This window comes from Eschrichtius robustus, chromosome 7 (genome assembly GCF_028021215.1).
Source record: "Eschrichtius robustus isolate mEscRob2 chromosome 7, mEscRob2.pri, whole genome shotgun sequence".
Classification (NCBI taxonomy): Eukaryota; Metazoa; Chordata; class Mammalia; order Artiodactyla; family Eschrichtiidae; genus Eschrichtius; species Eschrichtius robustus.
Window position 1 is genome coordinate 11,939,482 of NC_090830.1, and position 16,155 is coordinate 11,955,636.

The following is a 16,155-nucleotide window of genomic DNA, read 5'->3' on the forward strand; positions in this document are numbered from 1 at the left end:
TCATTGTGGGAACCGATACATTTCTCATTGACTGCCGAAGAAATATAAGCAGTATTTTCCGGTTGTACAATAACTGTCCAGAAAGCAGGTACCTTTGGTAACACTATCTCATGTAGTTCTGCTTTCCCCAGAAACTAGAATAAGGGAACTATGGCTTGAATTGCAGAATGTGGAATTGCTACTTAAAAAAATATTTCAGAGGATAAATTCATTACCCAGGACACAGGACTGATTCAGCAGCTCAGAGCCTAATATGAGCTCATCTACCTAGAAAATCAAAGTTGAAGTAGGCTGTCTGCCTAGGAAGTTGAAGGTGAAGCTGCCTAAAAGTTGAAGTGTGTTTTGTGTCTGAAGGGTTCACTGCAGAGTGGACTTTTGTTATTTCCCCTGGAGGTCTTGCAATGAAAGCTTGATAGTTTCTGTTCTGTGTTCAGCAAAGATTTACATTTCTTTCGTCTATAAATTCTTCCAAGTAACATAGAAGAGCTTTCTCTTGTAAAAGATACATAACCATGCTTTAGTATTAGAAAACCTTTGCTAGTGTCATAAGCAACCTCATGAAAATGCATATAAAAATTTTTTTAAAATGCATACAAAAATGCATATTGTCTGCTCTCCAGTGAAATCCTATGGAAAGACATAGTATTTATATTCATTTTGAGTATCTATTACTCGTAAAATAGGCTTGGTAGGCTACTGAATGGAAAGACTCATTCTGGAGCAAGTTTAGTTTACAGGGTTTTTATTGGGGATTTTTGTACCTCTGTTGTTTCTATTTAAAAAGTAGAGTAGATTACATGGGTAATCATCTATTTATTTGTCCGGATTCACTTATTTTGGGCTTCTATTTGTTTATGAATCGTTATAGTACATATCGAAACAGATATTGTTATGGTCATACATTAGGCTTATTTTTGAAAGCTACTCTAACCTCTAAACCCATTATGTACTATATTCCAAAGGTAGATTGAGGTGCACTTAATCTTTATGGCCTTCTCAGAGTTTTGACATTTTTGTTGACATTATTATTAGTAGCCTCTCTGACCCTGGTCTTAGTAAAGCCTCTGTTACTTACTGGGATCAACTCTCAGGAAAGCCCTTTAAAGCCACCGTGCTTAAGTGTGTACCTTGGTCTCAAAGAAGGTAAGCAGGCAGAAAATTGTAAAAAATGATCACCTCTTTTAGACCTTCTTCTTAACGTTAGTCAGAAGAAATAGTGATCCCTGGTTTGCATATCCAGGCATATCAGATATGCCCAGTTCTGTGTACCATTCAAGCATGAGTTGAAAACGTCAACTCCAATGATAAATTTTGAGAATATGTGTATAGCTGCCTCACTCTGTTGCTTTGCATGATAGAGTTATGTGTTACCGAGTTAATTAAAAAACTTCCGGGGGTTCTTGGTGCCTTTGATCACCCACATAGAGGTGGAAGTATCTGGAAAAAAGCAGGTGACCGTGCAGGGGTTTGCCTCTAAAGAGTTCCTGCTGTCCATATTCCTGTGTCCTCTCTCTTGTTTTCCGGTTGTTACTCTCAGATCCTTTCACTGTAGTCCTGCTTTGTTTTCTTAGACACACTAGAGAGATTAAACTTTCATCCAGGCACAGAGTCATAAGGATGGAGAGTTTATGAGGTTGACTCTAGAAAGACTTCTGTTCTCTGAATCCCTGGGAAGAGGCCCTGCCACACGGTGGGATTCTTTCCCTGTGGTCCTAGCCCCGGCTGCCACATGATGGCAGTCAGATCCCGTGCTGGAGGCCCTCACAAGCTCCCAGGCTGGTGTTCCCTTTTTCTCAAATGCACAGACGAATCTTGCTGTCCTATAAAAGAAGAGTTGTTTGCAGACTTTAAAACAAGAATCCCTGTTCAAATTCTAAATAACAGGTTATAGTTTCCAAAACAGTGCTGCTTTATTTAAATATCCCACATATTGAACGCGTGGCTGGACTTTCATCTCTAGGCTTGCTCCTCTGGGTGGCTTGTTCCCATGGCCCCCGAGTAAGCCTGGAAAACAAGGAAGGACAGGCAGAAAAAGAGAGGCCCTCTTCCTCGGGAGGGTGGATTGTAAGTTTTGAGTTCCGGGGAAGATGAAGAAGTTCAAGGATTTCTTTCCACATCAATGGGAAAATGCAGCAGCACATGTATTTCAGTTATCTGTTGCTTACAGAAGCTTAGATGAGTGAAAACCTGGGGAGAGCAATATAGCGCAATGGGGTCGCTGTGACTTTGAGACCCAGCTCTGTCCATAAGAAAGTGCACCCTTCTGGCCCCTGGTCCATCTTTATTTCCTTCTAGTGGCTGCTCTTTTTGTAGTTTCCACCATGAATCACTATTTCTGCTGTTGTTCTGGATTCGATCTCGTTTAAATAAATTTATCTCTGCTCTAGCTCTGAACCAAACTAGTTGTCCAGAGATAAACCAGAGAGCAAGAAAACCAAGGCCACATGTGCAACTGCTGCTCTGTTGTAGTTCAGAGTGTAATTACTACAGGGTTGGAATACTTCCATTTCCATTGCTATTTTAGAGGAAGAAATGTCTCTCGAAACTTAGCACTTTCACATTATATTTATTAATATGGGGGGAAATCTCCAGCCTTAAGTTAGTGAAACAGAGACTCTTTTTTGAGATTTTTTTTTTAATTGAAGTATAGTTGATTTACAATGTTGTGCTAATTTCAGGTGGACAGCCAAGTGATTCAGTTATACATATCCATTCTTTTCCAGATTCTTTTCCCATATAGCTTATTATAAAATATTGAGTAGAGTTCCCTATGCTACGTGGTAGGTCCTTGTTGCTTATCTATTTTATATATAGTAGTGTGTATCTGTTACTCCTAAACTCCTAATTTATCCATCCCCCCAACAGAGACTTTTTGGATGATCCTTGAGCTCACAGCCCATAGAATAGCTACTATTCTCTCAGGAGAATAAGTAGCAGATAGTCTGAGAGAGATACAAGAAAAGGAAGATGGGTGGGAATTCTTGGAGGGTTGGTATAGGAAGAGCTCTGTCCACTGAGTGATTTTTGTGACGTCATAGCCTCTTTGGTTCCTGAGTGGACAAGCTAGTGCCCGCGGATTACAACTTCAACATTAGGACCCCAGAAACCTATGCCACACGAAGAAGATAAATCTCTTTACCCTCTGGAAGCAGCGTTACACGTCTCCTCCTGGCCAAATAGGAAGCCCATACACACATGACAAGACAGGTTTTCTGGTGAGGACATACCAGTCATAAAGCTCAGAAAAGAATCTTTCTGGGACTTCCCTGGTGGCGCAGTGGTTAAGAATCCACCTGCCAATGCAGGGGACACAGTTTCGATCCCTGGTCTGGGAAGATCCCACGTGCCGCGGAGCAACTAAGCCCGTGCGCCACAACTACTGAGCCTGCGCTCTAAAGCCCGCGAGCCACAACTTCTGAGCTCGCGTGCCACAACTACTGAAGCTCACGTGCCTAGAGCCCGTGCTCCACGACAAGAGAAGCCACCGCAATAAGAAGCCTGTGCATCGCAACGAAGAGTAGCCCCCCTCGCCACAACTAGAGAAAGCCTGTGCGCAGCAACGAAGACCCAGTGCAGCCAAAAAAAAAAACAAAAACAAAAGAATCTTTCTTAATATCATCACGCTTCGTGTAAAAAGAGCTTAAGGGGGAGCTTGACATGCTGTTTGCATTTGTCTTTATTTTTTTAAAAAAGGATTAGGTATGAGTTGAGAGCAAGACACTCTTACCCCATTCCTGCTAATAGAGACAACTAGAATTAATATGTTATTTGTGTGAAAAGCATAGGGGTCAGTTTACTGTTTAATATGAGAATGAGCAAAGTCAGGTCCTATATCAGTAGAAAGAAATAGGAAGATTAGGTATGGTTATTAAGTGTCTGATATATGAGAGGCACCGTATCCAGTCTGATTTAATTCTTACAGCAGTCTCTACGAGGAAGACATCATCCCTATTTTATAGGTGAGGATCTTTTAAAAAATTTATTTTGTTGAAGTGTAGTTGATTTACAATGGTGTGTTAATTTCTGCTATACAACAGAATGATTCAGTTATACATATATATACATTCTTTTTCATATTCTTTTCCATTATGGTTTATCACAGGATATTAAATATAGTTCCGTGTGCTATACAGTAGGACCTTGCTGTTTATAGGTGAGGATTTGAGGTAAGAAAACAACATTGTTATAGTCACAGATAGTAAATAGTAGAGCAATAATTCAAGCCTAGTTCTGTTTAATTCTAGAACTCATCCAAAAGATTTTGAAAAGAAAACCAAACCCTAGATTTTTACATAGGATTTTTAAATGGCTTGCGCAGGAAGATAATGTTACCTGTTATTGTTTTTATTTTGTCATCAAAAACATGCAAAAAAATTCAGCTGTATTGACACTTCCTTTTGGACCATGTTTCCTGCCAGGAGGCCCTGGCAGGAGGAAGGTTGCTCTGAAGTAACTTTGTTACACCTTCCACAGTAGTCCGTTCTTAGTTTAATTCAGTTGGCAATAGAGGGCGCTGTACACTGTCTAGATTTCCTCACATTTCCATACTGCTTCTGCCTATTTATAATCATCACCTACATTACCTACAGTGAAGTCAGATCAGTCTTCTGGCTTTAGTGAAGTGCTGGCATTTGCTGAGTTTTCGGTTTCTCTAAATTTGTATTAACAAGATGTTTTCGATCCTATTGTATTTAGCTCTGAAATGACAGAATTACAGTCCTCAGAGGTTTCTGTACGAAGTACAAAAGCTTGAATGAACACTGTCTTTGTAAATCTAACTTTTTGTCTCTATTAGTGACACACATTGCACCACTAGTATGGAAAGGAAGCAAAAGCACTCTCTATGGAGCAATCATACAAATAATGGAAGGACGGGACTTTTAGGTTTCCAAAGTCCATGTGCTTATCCCACCTGACTCATTTCTCGAACCCTGCTGTTAATGTACGATGTTTCCTAAGTGGTTCTTTACTTAGAAACCATTATTGAATGGCTATTGAAGGAGGCCTTTATTGAATGTACCATCAAATAGTCATAAATCATGTCTCAAAAATGTAGAGAAATCTGTGTGTTTGTGAGCACGTATGTGAGAATAGTGGACGTATTTTAAACACTGTTCCTGTAGAATAAGCATTTGTATGTTTGTGAATACAGTAGTAGGGAGTTGGGAAAAAGAAAGATCTAAAAACTTGTTAGAAACTTTGTACCGAAACGTGAGAGTAGAAATCAGAAGGCATTACTACTCAGCCTTACAAAAAAGAACAAAATAATGCCATTTGCAGCAACATGGATGGACCTAGAGATGATCATACTAAGTGAAGTAAGTCAAAGACAGAGAAAGACAAATACCATATGATATCACTTATATGTGGAATCCAAAATATGACACAAATGAACGTATCTACGAAACAGAAACAGACTCACAGACACAGAGAACAGACTTGTGGTTGCCAAGGGGGAGAGAGGGTGGGGGAGGGATGGAATGGGAGTTTGGGATTAGCAGATACAAACTACTATATATAAAATAGATAAACAGCAGGGTCCTACCATATAGCACAGGGTTCTATATTCAAAATCCTGTAATAAACTGTAATGGAAAAGGATATGAAAAAGAATATGTTTATCATGTATAACTGAATCACTTTGCTGTACACCAGGAACTAATACAACATTGTGAATCAACTATACTTCAATAAAAGAATAAATAAAAAAAAAGAAGGTGATGACATTAGTGCCACGTCTGCATTCTTGAGGTGGCTTGGGCAGCAGCACAACTAAGGAGCCCGCGTGCTGCCACTAAGACCTGGTGCAACTAAATAAATATTAAAAGAAAAAAGAAAAATGCTTGAGACAATAGTAAGATGTATTATTTAAGAAACAGGAAGTCCAAAGGCGTGATCAGTGCAGGGTTGGTTGGTCATCAAGAAACTAGTTTCCTTCTGTCTTTCAGCTCTGCTGTCCTCGGGCTTGTCCCTCACGATGGCAGTATCGCTGCCGCAGCTCCAAGGGTTTCTGAGTCACGTAGCGTCTAAAGGTCAGGAGAAAGATGGTCTCTTACTTTTGTTACCTTTTAAGAAGTAGAACCCTCCTACACTGTTGGTGGGAATGTAAATTGGTACAGCCATTATGGAAAGACAGTATGGAGGTTCCTTAAAAAACTAAAAATAGAGCTACCATATGATCTGGCGATCCCACTCTTGGGCATATATCCAGAGAAAACCATAATCCGAAAAGGTACACGCACCCCAATATTCATTGCAGCACTATTTACAATAGCCAAGACATGGAAGCAACCTGAATGTCCATTGACAGATGAATGGATAAAGAAGATGTGGTGCATATATACAATGGAATATTACTCAGCTATAGAAAAGAATGAAATAATGCCATTTGCAGCAACGTGGATGGACCTAGAGATTATCATGCTAAGTGAAGTAAATCAGAAAGAGAAAGACAAATACCGTATGATATCACTTACATGTGGAATCTAAAAATGATACAAATGAACTTATTTACAAAACAGAAACAGACTCACAGACTTAGAAAACAAACGTATGTTTACCAAAGGGGAAAGATAGTGGGGGAGGGATAAATTAGGAATTTGGGAGTAACATATACATACTACTATAATATATAAAATAGATAATCAGCAAGGACCTACTGTATAGCACAGGGAACTCTACTCAATATTTTGTAGTAACCTATATGGGAAAAGAATCTGGAAAAGAATATATACATATACATATATATCTAGAAATATAACTGAATCTGTTGTACACCTGAAACTAACATAGCATTGTAAATCAACTATACTTCAATAAAAAATAAATAAATTTAAAAACATTTTAAAAGGTAAAAACACTGAAAAAAAAGAAGAAAGAGAAAAACTTGCTCGTGAGCGTCCTTATCCACAGCCGCCTCCCCTTTGCTCTGTGGTAGCCTCTTAGAATAGCATTACACTCCTGTGCCAGGACTGGCCGGGGTGATTGGAGTTCCCACGATGGGTGTGGGATGACCAGGATTTACCCCAGAGGCCAGGGAGGGACCTCATCTCTTCTGAAGCACACCGTCTTGGGTGATTGAATAAAACTGGAGTTCCATGCTGAATGTGTGCAAGATGATGGCCCTTCTGCCTGAAGGTGGCATGGCACACGCAATTTTCGACTTTGAGCTGCTCATGCAAGGTGGCAGAGGCTTACCCGTGACCTGCATTAAGGATCCCTGCTGTCCTTGTGTTTGCATGTGATAAATAGACGACTTCCGGTACTTGCAGGTAACCGAAGCATTTGTTTTGCCCATCCTCAGAGACATACAGAACAGCTCCACAACTTCCAGTACCGCAACTTCCGAGAGTCAAGATCCTTCTTCAGGGGACCCTGTGGTCAGTGCCTTGCAACAACAGCTGTTGCTGATGGTGGCTCGGAGGACCCAGTCAGAGACCCCACGGGTACGTCCCAGCGTTACCGTCTGTGAATGTTCCAGAAGCAGGGATCCTGAAGCCTGTTTCCAGGTTGGATTCCCTAATAGAATTAGTCCAGTCTTGTCCTGAATTTTATGTCACCTGGGTTGTGGCTCTATCACTTTGTGGTAGTCTACTGAACGAATGTGAAAAGAAACCTCTTAGATAACAGGTACCCTTCCGTTCATGCTAAAGGGATTATTACTGTCTTAATTGCTCTTCCAAACGCATTAGAAATTCATTTACATTGATCTTTGGTTGCCGGGATGCACAAATCCCACAAGAGCTCACTTGGTTAGGATGGCATTTTTTCCCCCCATGGTTTGGAAAATATCTGGATTTTTATTAATTTATTATAGCCTTATATTTTAAGCATGCAGAGATTTTTAAAGAGAATCTTGGCTTGAAGAGACACTTCATTCTTGGAGCAAATGACATGATCATCAAGGGGCTTAAAAGATGAAGCCTTGCATTGTTTTACTAAGAGATAACTTACTGATGTTCATTCACTTATTCACTACACCTTTAATGAGACTCTGGGGGACACAGAGCAAAGAATTCAAAGAAAAGATAACATGGGAGCAAAGACATACAACCGGTCATGAATTTAGAGCTCCAGATTCCATCAGGGCGTTTCGGAGAGTGAGGATGGAGAAGCCTCCTTAGGAGAAGAGACACTGGGCTAGACCTTGAAGGAAGGTGGATTTCAGTAAGTACAGATTGAAGGAAGAGGGTAATAGATGGGATACTGTCAAGTTAGTGTGAAGTTTCTTTATTGCTGTGTTTACCTTCCTCCTGACAGTGTTTTGATTTCTTCTAGAGAATCTCACCTATACAAAGAAATAATAGTTTTATATACGTTTTCATGAGTGCTTAACCAAATTTTTCCAAAAGATGCTTGATAGGAATTTTTACACTATTTTTCAGATGTGCAGAAAAAATGTTGGGCTATCTTCTAACTGACCTCATGTTTTTCTGGAGTCTTTATTCTTGCTGACTGGATACGAGTTGGGAGGGCTGCGTAGGGAGGACTTGAAAAAGCCAATGAAGCCAGAAGTGATCTCGTATGGTATTTGTCTTTCTCCTTCTGACTTACTTCGCTTAGTATGATCATCTCTAGGTCCATCCATGTTGCTGCAAGGGTACCATTATTTTGAACAGTAGATCTTTTCAGGTAGCTTGGGGGAGCTAGCTTGGGCATGGACCTTTACATTCTTTTTTAAAATTTTTTTATTTTTAAAGATTTTTTTTTTTTTGATGTGGACCACTTTTTTAAAAAATCTTTATTGAATTTGTTACAATATTGCTTCTGTTTTCTGTTTTGGTTTTTTGGCACACGCACGTGGAATCTTAGCTCCCCGACCAGGGATCGACCCCACACCCCCTGTACTGGAAGGCGAAGTCTTAACCACTGAATTGCCAGTGAAGTCCCCTTTACATTCTTAAATGTTCTAACTCTACCAAAGATTATTTCTGAAATGTACTATATACTTCCGTACCTTCTTAAACTGAATGTGCTGATCCTTATTTAAGCTGTTCTTGATAATCCAGGTTCACGAAACGGACCTTGGTATTGTGCTGTCAGTACAGATCCATATGGGGGGTGGTGAGCAAATGCAATTATCTTGTGTCTTAAAAAGGACTTGTGTTCAATTTACACCCCGTCCCCCTACTTTTACTAATCTCTTTCTTCTGATCGTAGAATAAAACTTGCAGGCCTGACTTGCAGGCAGCGTGATGTGATTGTTCTTGGGTGAGGCTTGATTAATGAATCAGAGACAGAACCGGCCTCTTGGTTAGTGTGTCTCTGTGTTTACCTAAGTCATAGATATGGAACCCCCCTTAGTCGCCACTCTGGGTCCTCACCCCTTGCAGCTCCTTCATTACTGATGCTCGCCAGGAGCTCTGCGTTAGACCCCTTTATTCCGTGCCCTTGCTGGGGATAACCACCTTATTGGCTCCCACGGCTCACTTCTCTCTCTCTTTCTGGGTATACAGATGCAGATATAGACATGTTTATACTTGTATGTATGTGTGTGTCACCGTGTTATCCAGGCTGGTTGGCTTGTCTACTCCCCAGGAATTCCTAAACCCCTTTAAGGTAGAAACTCTGTCTTGTTTTCCTTTGAATTTTCAGCTTATATTACATATCATATCTGGCTTATATAATCTGCATAATAAATATTTGTTGGATGAGTGAATAAATGAATGATTAAAACGATGAGAAAAATTTGAATTTGAGAGACTTATTACCTGGTGGTCCAGTGGTCAAGACTCTGCGCTTCCGCTGTAGGGGGTTCACGTTTGATCCCGGGTCAGGGAACTAAGATCCTGCATGCCACGCGGTGCAGGGGGAAAAAAAAATTTGTATTTGAAATTTATACCAGAAAACAGGCTAAGTATAATTGCTGTGATTCACTGAAACATCGAGCTCTGTGCTTCCTTGCTATTTAAAGCAAAAAATGAAATTCGATGAACGTCATTTTCTGATAAAGGAAGTTATTATGGGCTGATTTGAGCTCCCTCAAAATTCATATGCTGCCATCATAACCCCCATGACTTCAGAATGTGACTGTATTTGGAATAGGACCTTTAAAGAGGTAATTAAGTTAAAATGAGGTCATTAGGGTAGAACCTAATCCAGTATGGCTGGTGTCCTTTGAAGAAGCGGAGATCAGGACACAGATACACACAGAGGGAAACCATGTGAAGACACAGGGAGAAGACGGCCGTCTGCCAGCCAAGGAGAGAGGCCTCAGAAGAAACCACTCCTGCCAACACCTTGATCTTGGGCTTTCAGCCTCCAGAATAATAACACCTACGTGGAAGAGTTACTGTGAGGTTTTTAGGATTAAAGATGGCAAAATTATGCCTTTAATAATCAGTGTCAGTTATTAATATCATCAAAATTTTTGTTAGTTATACAGAACTCTTGAATGTTTCAGGGAGCTTGGGGGATATACAGTTCTCCTGTCTAAGCCACCCCCTCTGTGGTACTTTGTTGTAGCAACCCTAGTAAACTAACACAGAAATCAAACCATTTTTTCTTTGCATTAAATTGAGATATTTCTTAAACAAGGATTTTCATTTAAGCAGCAATAAATAGCACAATATGCCAGAATCTTTAATAAGTTTTGCAAAAAATGTAGATGTAGTCTTCATGTGATTTTTTTATACTAGCCTTCCCTAAAACTACCCTCACTAAAGGAGAGTATTTTCCTTACTATTCAAAAGAATGCTATCACCTTCACTGTTGCTTATCCTTGACCTGTTTACACATCATACCTGAATTCCCACATCACAGAATGGTAAACCATGCTCAGCTTGTACACGTATTTCTTACTTGCTCTCTTTATCCACGGAGCATAAAGGAAAAGGATCTCTTCTGTGGGGGAAGGTTTACTCTAAACCACAAATTCATTGTCATTAGAAGAAAATGCTGTTCTTGCTGACATGACAGCAGGCAGTTTCCACGTAGCTCTCTTTTCTGTTGGAGTCGCATTCCAGACACAAACAGCACTTATAATCTCAACTTTACTGTAATAATACAGCCCAATCCATCCTGTATATTGCTAACCTGTATATTCCCTTCACGATGGATCAACTTTCCCTTGAAATGCCTTTTGCGTTTATAGTCTGAATAACTCTGTGCTCTATAGCTGAGTCAGGGAATTAGCATCTGGGAACAGAGAGATGGTAAAGTCAGCCTCCTTGGAGGGTACCACGTGGTCTCCAGTGAAGCAGGTGTGCTGCCCTTATGCATGCCAGGCATTTTGACATCAGCGACTTGCACTGAATTAAGGAAGAATTATGTAGTCTGCCCGAGTATAGCCTTCTACTTTGTAAGTCAGAGAGAAGCGTGTGAGACCTTTAAAAGTCAGCATCCCCTCCATGGCTGCTCTTCTGGGCTGTCCTCCTCCCTTTTCTTATTTTGGTCCTTCTTATCAGTCTCCTGTGTTTTATGTTAGTCAGCCTACAGGAAATTAGAGCCTACCGAAAATCTTTTTGGGATAAATAGAGGGCAAAAGCAAACAAATAAAAATACAAACTAGAATAATCCACCAATTCCACTTTTAGATGTATATCCAAAAGAGCCTAAAGCAGGGACTTGAACAGATATTTGCACGTGCATGTTCACAGCAGCTTCATTCACGATTGTGAATAGCGAATATTCCACCAAGGGGGTAGGGGAAGCAACCTCAGCGTCTGTCGACAGATGAATGGATAAACAATATGCGGTCTATCCATACAACGGACTTTTATTCAGCCTTAAAAAGGAAGGAAATTCTGAGACCTGCTACATGGATGAATCTTGAGGTCACTATGCTAAATGAAATAAGCCAGTCACAAAAGGACAAATACTGTATAATTCCACTTATAGGAGGTCCCTAGAGGAATCAGATTCCTGGAGACAGAAAATAGAAGGATGGTTGTCAGGCTCGGGGAGGGGAGAGTGGGGAGTCAGTGTTCAATGTGGACAGTTTCGGTTTTGCAAGATGGAAAAGTTCCCGAGATCTCTTGCACAACAATATGATTATCGTCACTACTGAAATGTATACTTACAAAATGGTTAAGATGGTGAATTTTACATTATGTATTTTTTTAACCACAATTATAAAAAAAAAAAAAAAGATTAGAAATAGAAGATGTACAGGGGGCTGGGGCTCATTAAGTATTTGTTCGACAAATGAATGAAGACTAATTTTTTTCAAAACTGAGTTCCTCGCCATTGGATTAGAACCATTCAGCAATGAATTTGGGGTGAAAATGTTTTCAATCTGAGATTAAATTCCCCCATTTGTTTCTGTTTTTATTGGCTTATATTTTTTCTATAAATATTTTATTTTTTCTTACATTGGGCTTCACCAAGGACCTACATATTGTCAGTGAAAATATTTTTACTTATAGTAAAATTTAAATATTTATCTCAGCATTACATTAAATAATATACCTTTCAAAAATTAAGTCATTTAAGGTCTTTTGCTGAATTCTGATCTTTCACGAGAATTATTTTCATGGCAGTTTCTTGGCCTGACAGCAGTATTTTGATATGTGTAGCATAATTTTAATGTTACATTATAAAGAAATTGAAGTGTGTTGGTAAAAAAGACCTTTTCTCCAACAAGGATCTACTGAATAGCACAGGGAACTATACTCAATATTTTGTAATAACCTATAAGGGAAAAGAATCTGAAAAAGAATATATATATGTAACTGAATCACTTTGCTGTACACCTGAAACTAACACAACACTGTAAATCAAGTGTACTTCAATCAATACAAAAAAAGAAAAAAGAGCTGAAAAAAAAGACCTTTTCTGTTGATCACCATCCTTTTCTTAGGGTACCCATTTTTTATGAACTATGTTGGTTTCCATTTCAGAATTTGAACATCTGCTTTTAGTACTTTTTTTTTTTTGTTTTGCTTTTAGTACTTTTAAATCAGGAGGTTTATTTATGACAATAACACGTCAATGTGAGACCCTCTCTCTGTTTTTTCTTTCGGCATCTAAAAGCATCTGAGTCAGGATCTAGAAGACTCTTCCTGTTCTTCCACACAAGGAAAATTCAACCGAGAGCAGTTTTACAAGTTTATCATCTTCCCTGGCAAGTGGATTAAAGTCTGGTACGATCGCCTTACCTTGTTGGCGTTACTTGATCGGTAAGCTGCCGGGCACGCACGTGTACGGGTGAAAGACACAAGGGGGCGTGTGGTGGCGCGGGCTCACGTGCTGATAGCAAGGAATTTGGCCGCAGGCTGAGGTTCTCTGGGGGCATTTTCAAGGTGTGTCCACCCTTTGTGCTGCACACCCAGAGTCGAAGCAGTGAGATCTTGACAACTGAAGAAATTGTCATTGAGCGATTACAATGGGTGCTAGGAGAACTGGGTAAAATGGTTTAGCCTTAAGGTTAGCTTTGGGGTCAATATTATGCCTTGGTCTGCTCATTGCCTGCCAATTTTTGTAGGAGGGCCTGCGGCTCCTGTACACAGGGCAGGGCCTGGGTGCCTGGGTGTGGTGTGGGGAGGAGAGGAGGGACACGGGGTGGCCGGGCTGGTGATGTGTGGCCCTTTCCTTTCATGACGTGGGTTCTTCTTCTCTGTCCTGTAATTTCAGTGCTGATCTTTCCTTTAAACGCTGTTACTCTTGCTCACCACTGCTCCTCAAGATGCAATGCTGTGGGAGCGGAGGGTGCTGGGTGGGGAGGTGGAAGCGCAGGCTGGGGGGTCAGGTTGGCTAAGGCGTGATGGAGTTGGGGCCAGGTAGGGGACTTATCCCCACCTCAGGATATACAGAGGACCGCACTGTGGTCTTCAAGGGCTGTGGGTTTGGAAATGTGTGATGCCGTTACTAGCGGTGTCTTCAGCAAATGCTGAGTTTCACTGTTAGATGCCAGCCAGTGCATTCTCTACGTCTGCATCTTTATTCCTGTCCTGTCCCTAGGTTCCTCAGAACCATCTTTTTTTTTTTAGATTCCATACATATGTGTTAGCATACGGTATTTGTTTTTTCTCTTTCTGACTTACTTCACTCTGTATGACAGACTCTAGGTTCATCCACCTCACTACAAATAACTTGATTTTGTTTCTTTTTCTGGCTGAGTAATATTCCATTGTATATATGTGCCACATCTTCTTTATCCATTCATCTGTCAATGGACACTTAGGTTGCTTCCATGTCCTGGCTATACTCCAATAAAGATGTTAAAAGAAAAAAAATGCCAGCCAGTGGGGCAGTGGGAGGGCTGGTTGCCTGCTTTGCTGTAGTTGGTCCCCCAGGGACTACTTGTTATAGTAATGTCTTAAATGGTATGATCACATACTGAAAAACTATAGTCATGCACAATTACAACAGTAAATTTCAGGACCCACAAGTCAGGGAATGGAGTTATAATGGTTTTTCTAACAACACTGTGTTACCCAAGGGACACACACTTAAGACGAAGACTTCATACTTAAATAATTCAGGATAATACAGTCTGTTAGATGAGGCAGTTTTTTGGAAATATTCATTTAAAAAGAAATTACTGGGCTTCCCTGGTGGCGCAGTGGTTAAGAATCCGCCTGCCAATGCAGGACCCACGGGTTCAAGCCTTCATCCGGGAAGATTCCCACATGCCACGGAGCAACTAAGCCCGTGCGCCACAACTACCGAGCCTGTGCTCTAGAGCCCACGAGCCACAACTACTGAGCCCTCGTGCCACAACTACTGAAGCCCGTACGCCTATAGCCCGTGCTCCACAACAAGAGAAGCCACCGCAATGAGAAGCCCGTGCACCACAACAAAGAGTAGCCCCTGCTCACCGCAACTAGAGAAAGCTCGTGCACAGCAACGAAGACCCAGTGCAGCCAAAAATAAATAAATAAATAAATAAAAAGAAATTACTGAAAGTTGGACTAGCTTGCATTAACCCTTCATACTAAATACAGATATTTTTGTGATTTCTAGTTTGTTATTTTAAAATTTACTCAGTGATGAAAAATTAACAGAAAATCCAGTGAAGGTCTAAAAAAGGATGATGAAGAAGATTATGATAGATTTGAAAAGGTTATAGTGTTATAGTTTTAATCACCTCACTTGCAAGTCATGGTGGGCTTTAAATTTTGTGCTCAGGGGTGACCTGAGTAGAGATAGCCCCCCTCCCTTATCCAGGGAGCCCCTGGGCTCTGGAGATCCTCGTGGAGATCAAATCCAGGCCCCGTCACTTACTAGTGCTGTGATCTTGGGATGGCTACAGAAACTCTCTGTGCCTCAATCTCCTAACTGTCAAATGGGGATAATCTATATCACAGGGAGGTTGTGAGGATTAAACCAACTTAGCCATAGAAAGAGTTCTTTAAAGATTAGTTGCTGTTGTTATTATTATTATTACCTGGAATGTGGCCCAGAACCCAGAAAGAAGAAAAAATTTTAAGAATGAAATAAAATGAGGGTTGTCAGATCCAGACACTGAAACTTAGCCCCTTAGTAGGTAGGAGCGATCACCCTTTTTTCAGAGGCTATCTAAACCTACTTTCAGTCATCCATCAGCAAGCTTGGTGATCTGGTTTTCTAGTTTGCAGTCAATTAAGAGGGGGGAAAGGGACTCCATGACCTCCAGCTGGCAGCGAAGAAGGAGGAAGAAAAACCCAGAACACTGACCTAGAAAAACCGAGCAGCTTGGGACCTTTGCACGGAGAGTGTAACGCCCCCAAACAGAACTGTGGATCAGAACCACCTGGGAGCTTTGCAAAAACACAGGTGCCCAGGTGTGAGACGTCACCACCCCAGCGTGGCCTTGAGGACAGTGTGGCCTGTGTCACAGCACACCTACCTAGCTCGTCTTCTTAGTTAGTTCAGAGATGATCTGAAAGGACTGTTTAAGAAGACAGGGATTCAGGACTTCCCTGGTGGCGCAGTGGTTAAGAATCCACCTGCCAATGCAGGGGACACGGGTTCTAGACCTGGTCCAGGAAGATCCCACATGCCGCGGAGCAACAAAGGCCGTGTGCCACAACTACTGAGCCTGTGCTCTAGAGCCCGCGAGCCACAGCTACTGAGCCTGTGAGCCACAACTACTGAAGCCCGTGCACCTAGAGCCCGAGCTCCGCAACAAGAGAAGCCACCGCAATGAGGAGCCCGCACACCACAACGAAGAGTAGCCCCCGCTCACCGCAACTAGAGAAAGCCCACGTGCAGCAACGAAGACCCAACATGCCA

The 16,155-nt window shown here is 41.1% G+C and overlaps 1 protein-coding gene across 6 annotated transcripts in view; it reads left to right on the forward strand.

Annotated features, from left to right (window-relative positions):
- Positions 1–16,155, forward strand: part of PCNX2 (pecanex 2) — a 302,749-nt gene that overhangs the window by 50,818 nt on the left and 235,776 nt on the right. For all 6 annotated transcript variants that reach the window (XM_068547604.1, XM_068547601.1, XM_068547603.1 and 3 more), the window contains 2 exons: positions 7,304–7,445; positions 12,973–13,118. In XM_068547604.1, coding sequence (XP_068403705.1) covers positions 7,304–7,445; positions 12,973–13,118 — 288 coding nt within the window. The remainder of the gene's footprint in view (positions 1–7,303; positions 7,446–12,972; positions 13,119–16,155) is intronic.